Source organism: Jaculus jaculus, chromosome 10 (assembly GCF_020740685.1).
Source record: "Jaculus jaculus isolate mJacJac1 chromosome 10, mJacJac1.mat.Y.cur, whole genome shotgun sequence".
In the NCBI taxonomy this organism is placed as follows: Eukaryota; Metazoa; Chordata; class Mammalia; order Rodentia; family Dipodidae; genus Jaculus; species Jaculus jaculus.
In genome coordinates this window covers 4,703,965-4,716,959 of record NC_059111.1, presented here as the reverse complement: position 1 = coordinate 4,716,959, position 12,995 = coordinate 4,703,965, and the positions used below count along the sequence as shown (strand labels likewise).

At 40.5% G+C, this 12,995-nt stretch overlaps 1 protein-coding gene across 3 annotated transcripts in view; it reads right to left on the bottom strand.

Annotated features, from left to right (window-relative positions):
- Positions 1–12,995, bottom strand: part of Tcf12 (transcription factor 12) — a 312,899-nt gene that overhangs the window by 83,240 nt on the left and 216,664 nt on the right. For all 3 annotated transcript variants that reach the window (XM_045160124.1, XM_045160125.1, XM_045160126.1), the window contains 2 exons: positions 6,808–6,943; positions 1,143–1,195 (listed from right to left, as the gene is read on the bottom strand). In XM_045160124.1, the coding sequence (XP_045016059.1) occupies positions 1,143–1,195; positions 6,808–6,943 (189 nt within the window). The remainder of the gene's footprint in view (positions 1–1,142; positions 1,196–6,807; positions 6,944–12,995) is intronic.

Genomic DNA, 12,995 nt, shown 5'->3' with positions numbered 1-12,995 from the left:
GAGGCAGGAAAGAACAGGATGAACAGAAAGAGAAAGAAAGCAAAACAATAAAAAAGAAGATCTCTCTATGTTGGCTTTAGTGATAGTAAAAGAGCAAAAATCTCAGGCCCATGCTGCTCCTTCTAGTTACTAGTTGCCAAGCCAGATATTCCATTCAGTCTGTACTTCAGGAACAGGGACTCCTCTGCAGCACCTGCGCCCATGTGTTAAGTGCTGCCAAATAAAAGGGCCAAATCCATTTACACAACAAAGAGATGTACCCTGAATGGCATAGGGCCTCAGTCCAACACCTTTACTCTCAATTTGTCCTACGGAAAATGAGGGAGGAAGGAAAGGGGGGGATTCTTTCCTTACAAGTTTTTAAATAAATAGTAGGTGGGTTATGATGTAGGTCCATTTACAAATATCTTACTGCTTTAAAGAACACGTGTACTTAATAGCACAAACACCCCAACAGTATTAGATTATTACAGCCATTAATGATTGCTTCACAAACCTTCCCAACCTCCTGCATCAAAGCATTTTTATTCTCAAAGGATACAGTTTTGAGCAAAGAGGGATCAACAAACTAGTTGCTTGAGAGCTTTCCTGATGCTAAACTGAAGCCAGGAAAGGCTTAATGAAGGCTTTAAAACCCACAAGGGCTTCACAATGAACATCTGACTTGGTGATTTATGCATATTAATAACCTCAGTTCTACTGAGGCAAGCTGAGCCAAACATGTCCTCGAATCTTAATGTCTTTAGCTCCATTGGGATTATTACAAATGTAAATTTCTAAGATTCTCAGCTATTAATCTTTGTCTGTCCTCCTGCTCAGCAACATAATGACTAATTAAACATCAAAAGACCTGCAAAGGAGATCTTCTTTGACAGCTAGGGCCTCATTCACTTCCCAAGAGGGGAATTGAAATGACAGGGACACAGTAACAGCACATGAGTAAGCTACAAATCGTTGCAGAGAGATCTAAAAGCCGAACATTAAGAGAGGATTCATCTCAATCAATGACTTTGTTAAGCAGTGAACACTTACTATGTACAGTATGCCCACTGGCACCAACTGAATATACTTTTGCAGCAAGCAAATACCTAACACTTGATACCAATTTATTCAACATCAAGTCAAAAGAGGGAGTTACTTACAGAAGAAGGCAGACCAGGAGGCACCTTTCTGACTTTTTTTGCTTGCAAAGGATCTATACATGGAAAACAATGCATTTCATTAGAAAAAAAATAAAATATACATTAAAAAAATCAAACTTCAAATCAACAGGACATAAGTTTTCTCTTAGTGCCTTTCTTTTTTCTTTTTCTAATATTGAAAGCCTCATTCCTTTTGCTAGTTCCAGTACAAGACAGGTTCTTCTAATCAAGTGATATTTTCTGAAATGTATATCCTGTAAGTTTGGGAAGAAAACAGTAAGTAAGACAAGAAGAAAACAACCCAATAAGCATGGATAAGGAAGGAGAACTAACATTTCTTAAGAACCTACTATGGGCCAGATGCTATAATAGGTATTCTACACCATGTGTCTCAGTATCACTGGAGAGGGGCACCTGGTGCAACAGGTCACAATACACTTCCTTAACAAAGAGACAAAGGCATACTTAAAACTAAAGTAACTAAAAGCTAAAGCCAAATTGCAACTTATTGTGTAAAATTTAAGGAATGAAAAATTCTGGTCATAATATTATCAAGACATGCCACATAGACTATGAAATATGTCAACTTGATCAATGAGATCAGGAATCAAGAAGAGACATGCCTTTTGGCAGGTCTGTGAAGGTGCTTCCAGGAAGGATGAACAGAGGGAGGAAGACTTCCTAGTGGAATATACACAAAGAAACTCCAGGAAAATACAAGCCCTTCCCCAGGCTGGCTATGCTACTCACTGGTGAGTACATCCACCCCGTTGTTACCATTCTTTGCTGACACCAGAACACAGCATCTCCAGCTTTCAACTGGACAAAGACAGCCTCTCTGCAGGAATCCTGCAGGCCTTCAGTACCTCATTGGGGCTGCTGAGGCATCCAGCCTCACGGATTGAGCAGCTATGGGGTTCTCGATTCTCCAGCCTGCAGACAGCCATTGCTGGACTGCAACCTGTACTAAGTCAATCTAGTAAGTCCCTTTGAAATTGCTTATTCTTAATATTAGAAAAATACCTTCATCTTATTGGTCCTGTTCCTCTACAGAACCCTATCATGCACACCTACTATTAAGAACATTTCCTTTGTTTAGGGCTGGAATATGGCTCAGTAGTTAAAGGTGCTTGCCTGTCTGTCAGAATGGGTTTAATTCCATAGAATCCACACAAAGCCAGATTCACAAAGTGGAACATGCATCTAGAGTTTGTTTACAGTAGTAATAGATCCTGGTGTGACCATATTCTCTTTCAAATAAATAATTTTTTTAATTAAAAAAGAACATTTAATTTAGTAGCGTATGGCTAATTCTACATCAGCACTGAGTATATAATTCAGCTTTGAATGTTCATACTTCTTTCCAGGAAAGAACTAGACAGAGAAAGTGTGTCTCTTTCTGAGACATAAGTTTTCAATATAAATGAAAACATTGTATTTACATATGTCTAACTTTGTATTCTAATTTCACTCGTGTAAATTTTATAGTTTGTCCATCTTATTTGTTGAAAATCAAAGTGATAAGCATAGCTTTTCAATCACACACAAATGATTAAAACTGAAGATTCTCAGAGGTTCACTAGGAGAAAGAGAAGAAGACACATGAGATAAGGCATAAAGTCCAGTAGATTTTAAATTTTATTTATTTGTTTGTGTGTATAATATGCATCAGGGCATTTTGCTCCTGCTAACAAGCACCAATCACCTGTGTCACTTTTTGCATTTGGCTTAAGTGGGTGACTAGGGAATTGAAGCTGGGCTGCCAGGCTTTGCAAGCAAACATGTTTAACCATTAAGCATCTTCATAAAAATGAGAATTAAAAAAGACTGGTATTTTCCTGGGATATAAATGACATAAAATAAAGCATTCATTTTTGGAAAGCATGAATTTTTAAAATTTGAGCTGGGAATTCTCTAGAAGGAATATCCCAGGAGTCCATAAAGCTAAGAGAGCAACATTATCAATACCATAAGAGGGCTAAAAAGATGGCTCAGAGGTTAAGATGCTTGCCTGAAAAGCCTAATGACCAGGGTTCAATTCCCCAGAACCCACGTAAAGGCAGATACACAAAGTGGTATATGCATCTGGAATCATCTGCAGTAGGTAGAAGCCTTGGAGCACCCATTCATTCTCATTTATTCATATTCTCTCTCTTTCCTTGGAAATAAATAAAAGACACACTCACAGTGTCTCATTTAAAATCATGCACCTGATGGGTCACAATTCAGTTTTGGGAGGGTGTAAATTGGCTGGATCTGATTTTCAGCTTAGTCACAAAAGACAGGGTACTTCAAACCGCTTGGTGCTTCAGGTCCTTACTCTGCTTAAGGTGTGAGCCCCTTCTGCTGTGTATCTTGTGTACTGTGGTAACACATGAAATACACTACTTGCAGAGCCTACCAATAAGGGCACTAACACATTTTAGATCTTATCAGGTTTGTAAGAAAGTGTAGATTGAAATGATGACAAGTTAGATAATTTGCTAAAGCTGGTGCTGTTCTCTGCACTTCTTAAACACACCATGATCTTTCCAGAACTGTAATAGCAAAGAGTGACTGAGAGTGACATGGAAATGTAATAATAAACCTTCACTGATCCACACAAGAGATGTGTGGGTTTCCTCTGAATAAACATCCAGAGAACCGTCAATCTCCACTCAGGCTTGGCTCTTCATCTGGAACCTAAGGTTAATATTATAATCCCACAGAATTTCTCTCTCTTCTTTTCCTTCCTTCCCTTCTTTCTTTCTTTTTTTCCTCCTTCTTCTTTCTTTCTTTCGAGGTATGGTCACACTCTAGCTGGCCTCAAACTCTTAGCAATCCTCCTACCTTAGTTCCAAAGGGCTGGAACTAAAGATGTGTGTCCCCATGCCCAGCTCCCCATTTTAAAAAAAGATTAATATAGAGTACCACCTAGAAGGAGGAGATAATCAACAAGATTTATAACATAATCAAACTGAAAATGAAGCTTTAATTTATGGAAAATATGGGTTTTAAGTCTGGATTCTTATGAAATCTGGCCCTATTTCTTCTTAGTTATTTTAGTAGTTAATTTCTCTATGAGTTTTAGTAATAATATACACTAGCAGGTATCAGTACTGTTTGTGACAGTATGTGCTCACATGGCCTATGAGGAAGAAGATATTGTTCTAGCATAACACCAACATCTAGATCAAACTAATGCTGTTACTCTGATGTACTCATTAGTCTGGGAAGTAAGTGCAACAAAGAGAGGTGTTTACAATTTATCATTTCATTTTGTAACTTAAAACTTTTGTGTGTGTCTGTGTGTGGTGTATGTTTATGTATGCATGTGTGTGTGCATGGATATGTACATGTGTAGGTTAGAGGTTGACATCCAGTGCTAGGATTATAGGCACACTTCACAACACTTGAATTCTTCACATAGGTGCTGGGGGTTTGAACCCAGGTACTCATGCTTAGGTGGTAAGCACTTTACCCACTGAGCCATCTCCCCAGCCCTCTAATTTCTTCAGCAGGTGTCCTGGTCTAAATCATCAGGCCCACCCCAACAGTCCACACACATTAAATCACCACACTAATGAGAGGCAGACATGCCAACCAGAGTTCTCTGTAGATGTGATGAGCCAACACTGTGTTCCTTCTACAAACCTAGATACTACAAACATTCTGCTACAATATCAATAGGCTTAACATAGGCTACAGGCAGTCAGCAATGAATATGAGATGCTTTATTTTAATAGGTTATACTTATTTTAGAAGCTAGGCTAATATAAACATGCTTTACAACTCAATTTTCTTATATAAAAAACCCAAAACTTAGGACAGTCAACATAAATTGGATAAAGTGCAATAGAATAGCAAAAGCTTGCTCTAAGTAACATCATAAAATAGCCTGGCTCCTTAGGCGAGACAGAAATGTGTGAAGTGAAGTTAAAGGTGGGGGAATATGAGCACTTACTGTGTACAATGTTTCTTTCTGAATGATGTTTAGAACTAGTCAACACTGTGAAATGCTGTATAACGTAATCTGGATAAGAGTATGTTCTGTTAATTCTATATCAATTGAAGTAGAGAATAGAAGCCAACAATATATAAAAACTGGGACATAAGAGTCAGAAAATCTTGAAATTTTTCCCAGGCAAGCTACCTACAAATTGTATGTATGTATTCTTTTAAGCCTTAGTTTTTATGTTAAATTTGGGATTATACCTAATAATTATAGGCCCATTGCACACTTGAGGTAAGAAATACATAAAATGATTATGTAAACTATTCAGTATTATTATTTCACATTTATTTAAAAATAAGGTTAATAGGCTGGAGAGATGTGTTAGCAGTTAAGGCGCTTGTTTGTAAAGGCCATGCACAGAGGTTCACCTCCCCAAAGCCCACATAAGCCAGACACATAAGTTGATGCATGCACGCCAGGTGGTACACGTGTCTGGAGTTCAATTGTAGTGGCTAGAGGTCCTGGCATGCCAATTCTCATTAAAAAAAAGGGGGGGGGGGTTCATGCCCTCCCAAAAGGAATTGACTGGTGCATTTGTGACCCTACAGTGGTTACCAATTCCCCTTCTGAGGAGGACCCTCAGTGGAATGGTGGTGGAGAGGAGGGGAAAAAAAGACGATAACCTAATAGGAATATGACCAATTTGTAACATGTTTATATATCAAAACTTCCAATAAAAATTACTATAACTAGGTGTTAGTAAGAAAGCATTAGTTTTTTTATTTTGAGAAACACTTATTACATTTAAGAAAATTTGATTAATTCCTTATATGCAGGACCAAACAAAGAATTAGAATGGTTATTTAAAACCTGTTAAAATAACTTAGAAAATAGCAACTAAAATTATGCACAGCTAAACTTGAAGACTCTTCAGTCTCTCTCTGAATACTGGGACTGCAGGCATGTTCCACTGCACCTGGTCTGGGACTGACCCCAGGTCTGTATACTAGCTGGGCAAGCATTCTACCAATTACCTTCCCAGCCCAAAGCAAAAGTTCTGATAATTTTCACATATATGATGGACACAAGTAAAATATCCCTTTACCTGCAATTCTTGTGGCCAGAGTATCTTAGGTTTCAGATATTTTAGGTTTTGGAATATATGAATATACTTACTGAAGTTCAGTTTGGAGTAGAACTCAACCCTAAACACTAAATTCATTTATACTTCTATATACCTCACAGACATAGCCTGAAGGGTGGGTGAGTGTGAGTGAGTGAGTGTGTGTGTGTGTGTGTGTGTGTGTGTGTGTGTGTTGGGAGGGCATGCCAAGGTCTGTTGCCATCACAAGCACATGCACTACTATCTGATTCTGGGTTTATGTGGATTCTATGGAATTGAGTCTGGGGAACAGGCTTTGCAAGCAAGCACCTTTAACTGCTGAACCATATCCCTAGCCCCAAGGTAATTTTAAATATTTAGTATGACCATTTTGTGTTTGTGATGTAAGGTTGGTATGGATTTTCTATTTGTGGTATCATGTCGGCATTTACAAATTTTCCTATTTTACAGCATTCTGTGTCTTAGAATTTTGTATAAGGAATCTGAGATTGTGTATTACTACAAAATGATAAGAGACTAATATTTTTCTAATTAAGAGACAGCCAGAGAAGTACAAGCTAAGTAAAGGCGTGCATGTGGGAACAGGGTTTGCTGTGTGGTCCACTCACCTAGAGCTACAGAGTCATGGAGTGGTCTTCTCCTAGAACTTGTGGCAGAGAATGAGTAGTATGGTGTTCCAGGCTTTCCTGAAGAAGACAGCTGTGCTGGGCTCCCGAGTCCTAGATCTTGTCTCAGGAGACTAGACTATAAAACAAGGCCAAGGAAACAAGTCATCTTGCTGCTGCAGCTGCTGAACCAAACCTGAAAGTCCATCCACCACTTCTGAGTTATTTACAGTGTCTTTAACATGCTTTCAACATAAGAAGTACCCAATTATTACTCTCTGAATTCATTCTGACCAGTGGCTGCAGCATGTATTTTCTCTTTCTTCACCCTTGTTGTCTTCACCCTTGCTTTTTTGTTTTAATTAAAAAAAATTTTTTTGAGGCAAGCCCAACAGCCTGGTATTTTTTTTGAATGAGAAAGAGAGGGAGAGAAAGAGAGAGACAGACAGACAGAGAGTATATTGGAGCACCATGGCCTCCAGCCATTGTAACTAACTCCAGACACATGTGCCACCTTGTGCACATTTGTGACTTTGCACAGTTGCATCATTTTGTGCATCTGGCTTCTGTGGGACCTGGAAGAGTTGAACCTGGGCCCTTAGGATTCGCAGGCAAGTACCTACTTTAATCACTAAGCCATTTCTCCAATGCCCTTGCTTGCCTTCTAAAAAAGTACTTATGTAGATTCATTGATCCTAGGCTTAAGTATGTCTCAGTGACATGGTAAGATATTTTGAAAGTGCTCTTGGGTCTTAATTAGTCTGAAGGATTTCATGATCACAGATGAGAGTGGTGGTTTTCTTCTTCCCCCCTTTAGGCTTTGGACAATGCTCCCTGTTTGATGAGTCTCAATAATGAAGACTAGCCCCGCATGTTTCCTTCACTTGTCTCACAACATGGGTAGAAATGTCTCCTTCTTCATCCCTGATAAGGTCCTCAGCACTTACTTTCAGTTTGCAAAAACTCTTATAAAATGCAATGGTGGATTGGGGAAATGGCTTAGCAGTTAAAAGCATTTGCCTCCAAAGCCTAAGAACTCTGGTTCGATTCCCCAGGACCCTTGTAAGCCAAATGCACAAGGAGATGCACGCATCTGGAGTTCATTTTCAGTGGCTAGTAGCCCTGGGGTGCCCATTCTCTCTATATATATTTGCCTCCTCTCTCTCTCTCCCTCAATAAATAAATAAATAAAATCATAAAAAATAAATAAAATGCAGTGGAAGCCAGGAATGGCGGCACATGCCTTTAGTACCAGCACTTGGGAAGCAGAAATAGGAAGGTCATCATGAGTTTGAGGCCGCCCTGAGACTACATAGTGAATTCCAGGTCAGCCTGGGCTAGAGTGAGACTCTACCTTGAAACCAAAAAACAAAACAAAATGGAATGGAGGGCAAGGCTGCACATGTGACTTGATGAATGCAGGGACAGTCAAACACTGCGGTGTGAGCACATGCCGAAGCTAGGTAGTGCCTGCTTGGCAGCTCTCCATCCTCTGCGTGTGCTACTGCTTTGGCCCCTCAGGTCATGCTTGTGCATTCTGTGCTTCTTGGTCTCAAATAAAAGAATGAACATGCACCTGGTTCTCTAATTAAGTTCACGTTGCTCTATTTGTCCATAGTAAACACTCATTTCTACATTTTTCAGATTAACAAAAGTACTTGCTAGGCTTCCTAATGTGTAGGCATCAAGAATGTGATTAAGCCAGGCGTGGTGGCGCACGCCTTTAATCCCAGCATTCGGAAGGCAGAGGTAGGAGGATCGCCGTGAGTTCGAGGCCACCCTGAGACTACATAGTGAATTCCAGGTCAGCCTGAGCCAGAGTGAGACCCTACCTCGAAAAACCAAAAAAAAAAAAAAAAAAAAAAAAAAAAAAAAAAAAAAGTGATTAAAATATATCCACCAAGGGGAGGGAATGAAGAAGAGGAGGGAAGACAGTTAATCAAAATTTAAGATGTTATACATAAGCTATATAAAAACCTACCTCTTCACTAACTAATAATACTTATATTAAAAAAGAAAGGGCGAAATGAGCCAACAGGTGCAACAGTGGCACATCTGTCACGGTGGAAACCAACAGACAGCCCTCTAATTGGACTAGAGGCTTATGTGAGGGAGATACTGAAAACTTAAAATAGGGGTAGTCATGAGCCCTAGGGGTGTAACATCTGCTGCTGCCTGGCTAAATGTATATACTATGCTTATCAAACTGCCCAGTAAACACTTCTCTTAATGTTCATACCCATATATTAATGCTACTCTCACTTTTGGTAGAGAACCTTCTCTTTTCAGATGGCAGTGACCTTGGGATGATTCAGAAGGCATCATGGTGCTGGAAAGAAGTGATAGGAGTACTCAGTACTGCATTATCTCTATCACACCTTACAAGGCTCAGGGTCTATTATGGAATAGGTGGCAGAAAGAACGTAAGAGCCAAAGGAAGGGTAGGACTCCTTACAAAATGGTTCCCCAGATACAAAATGGCCTGGATATCCATGACCTCACAATGCCTGACATTACCTACATAAGACCATCATAATAGGAGGAAAAGATTATGACATCAAAATAATGAGATGGGGAGGGGATATGATGGAGAATGGAGTTTCAAAGGGGAAAGTGGGGGGAGGGATTATCATGAGATATTTTTTATAATCATGGAAGTTGTTAATAAGAAAAATCGAGAAGATTTTTTAAAAAGGGCTAAAGAGATGGCTTAGCAGTTAAGGTGCTTGCCTGCAAAGCCTAAGGGACCCATGTTAGACTTCCCAGATTCCACATAAACCAGACACACAAGATGATGTATGCGCAAGATTGCACATGTTTCTGGAGTTCGATTACAGTGGCTGAAAACCCTGGCACACCAATTCTCTCTCTCTCTAATAAGAAAAGGCCAGTCTGTTGGGCTTGCAAGATAGCAAGAGAAGGAGGGGAGGGAGGGAGGGAGGGAGACAGAGCATTTGGGCAGAAGTAGCCTGTGCAGATGAATAATGGCATGCTCCAAAGACATAGATTACTATTAGAAAAAAAAAAAAATTCAGTGCCAGGGGTAGGATACTATCCAGTGAGTTATTGGCCAGGAAGACCCCTTAAGCCCCCAAAACATTACAAGCTATAGCTAAATGCTGCCTTTTGGGAGAGAGAAGTCACCAGTGGGCTTAACTAGCAGTGGACCCTGCAAGTCTTACAAATGACTGGCCAGGCCAAATGTACCAACTGATACAATGGTGACATGTCTGTTATGTGGGAAACCAACAGCTCTCTGATTGGACTAGAGGCCCACTCCATGAATGGAATGCATGCCTGATACTGAAAATCTAGTAGCTCATGGCTGGGGAGGTCACAAGCCCTAGGGGCATAAACTACGTCAGGCTAAATGCATATATTATGTCACCAAACTACCCTTTTTAAGAACTTTTCTTAACATTAATACCCATATATTAATGCTACTCTCACTTTTGGTTAATGCAGCTTCTCTTTTCAGATGGTGGTGACCACTGGGGCTGCTTAAAACTTACTACAGTTCTCAGGATAAGTCAAGGTTTTGCATTCAACACTAGGTGAGACATCTTTGTCACACTCTCCAAGGCTTAGGAACCATTGGGAGAGGTGCAAAAAGGCTGGGTGTGGCGGTGCACACCTTTAATCCCAGCACTCAGGAGGCAGAGGTAGGAGGACTGCCATGAGTTTGAGGCCAACCTGAGACTACATAGTGAATTCTAGGTCAGCCTGAGCTAGACAGCAAGACCCTGCCTCGGAAAAAGAAGAAAGGTGTGGAAACAATGTAAGAGCCAAAGGAAGAGGAGGAGCGCTTACAATGCCGTCTTCCAGACACGAGTGGCCTTGAGACTCATGACCTCACAGTGGCTGTTGCTACCTACACAAAACTTGCATAAAAGGAAGAACAAAAAAAGGTAATATCTAAATAGACGAGAACCAAAATGGAATAAAGGGATTCAATGGAGAGCAAATTGGGAGGCGAGAATTGGGGATGGTGTGTATGAGGTTACAATCATGGAACATTGTCTATACTTATAGAAGTTTCAATTAAATATTTTTTATTTTTTGGTTTTTCGAGGTAGGGTTTCACTCTAGCCCAGGCTGACCTGGAACTCAGTATGGAGTCTCAGGGTGGCCTCGAACTCATGGCAATCCTCCTCTCTCTGCCTCCCAAGTGCTGGGATTAAAGGCGTGCACCGCCACGCCTGGCTCTAAATTTTTTTTTTTAACTTGACAAAAGTTAAAGAGAGAACTGTGAGGTGTACATGGGGACATCACAAGACTCTTCCAAATGCTCTAAAGAAATTCAGGGACTCAGCTGGGTGTGGTGGTACATGTCTTTAATTCCAGCAATTGGGAGGCAGAGGTAGGAGGATCACTGTGAGTTCAAGGCAACCCTGAGACTCCATAGAATTCACTATGTAGTGATTCTAGATCAGTCTGGGCTAGAGTATCTCTTACTCACCAACCAGTGACCCTGCTGTAAAGTAAATGAGGTTCACCAGCACAATTTGGCTCTGAGCTTTCTAAATATCTGTGTGAGACAGACAGATAGATGGATGGATGGGAGAGGGAGGGCAGGAAGAATGGGCACACCAGGGCCTCTAGAAACTGCAAATTCCAGACATATGCACCACCATGTACATCTGGCTTACATGGGTACTGGGGAATCGAACCTGGTTCCTTAGATTTCATCTTAACCACAAAGCCCCTGGCTCTGAGATTTATGGTAGCTTAGACGAAATGGGAACATATCAATTTGAGACAGAACAGAGAGACTTCACCTCAAAGAACACTCAGGGAAATATATAATTCCTCTAGTGTGCATCTACTGCTCCTCTCCTACTGCTGTCAACAGTACCTGACACTTCTCCCAGCTACTGAGCACTGCAAACACTGTGAAGTAAGCCTCGCTTCTGATCTGAAGGAACAGCAGGACCCTGGAACACTAGCCATAGTATCCTAGTTGCTGTCAACCCCCTTTTGTTAACCCAAGAAAACTAAATTATAGGACCTTATGTTCATATTTTAGCATTAAAAAAAACTGAGTTGAAGCGAGGCATGGTGGCACATACCTTTAATCCCAACACTTGGGAGGCAAAGGTAGGAGGATCACCATGAGTTCAAGACCACCCTGAGAATACATAGTAAATCCCAGGTTATCCTGGACTACAGAGAGGCCCTACCTTGAAAAACAAAAACAAAAACAAGAAAATTGAGGTGAAATTCATATAACATAAAATTAGCCAATTAAGTTTTTTCACTTTTAATGTTTTGACAGCCTCCATCCATATAGACAATAGACCATGATCCTACTTCCCTTCCTATTATTTTCCCCCCTAAACCCCTCCCTACTTCATGGACTCACTTCTTTCCAACTAGCCTCTCTTCTATTTTGGTGTTGTCATTTCCCTCCCCTCCTATTACGCAGGTCTTGTGTAGGTAGTGTCAGTCACTGTGAGGTCATGAGTATCAGGGCCACTTTGTGTCTGGCAGATGTTATTACAAAGAACTCCTCCCTCTTGGCTCTTACATTCTTTCTACCACCTCTTCTGAAATGACTGCTGAGCCTTGGAGACTGTCATCAGTTTTCAGTCAGTAGAATTTAAATACATTCATAATGCTGTACAACCATAATCATGATTGTTTCAGAACACAGTTTCGCCCCATAAGGAAACCCGATACACTTGTAAGCAGTCACCTCTATTTCTCTCCTCCTTTAGTTGCATACTTCCTAACCAGAAATTCCCTGTTTTGTTTTATTTTTATTTTTTTGGTGTGCCAGGGCCTCCAGCTACTGCAAACAAACTCCAGAAACATGCAGCACCTTGTGCATCTGGCTTTACATGGGTACTGGGGAATCGAACTTGGGTCCCTGGGCTTTACAGGCAAGTGCCTTAACTGCTAAGCCATCTCTCTAGCCCAGTAATTGCCCATTTAATAGTCTCTCCTAGCTCCCAGCAACCACCAATCTCCTTCCTGTCTATGTATATTTACCTATCCTGAATATTTTACATAATGCAACTAACTCCTCAAAGTGTTACCTTTTGTACCTTGCTTCTTTCACTTATTAGCAAGTGTTTCTGTAGTTCATCTCTTTTCTCGAATGTGTCAGTCTTCACTCAACAGGGCTCAATGTATTTCGGTGTATGAACATATCACAATTCATCTGATAGACATTTCAGGTGACTCCACCT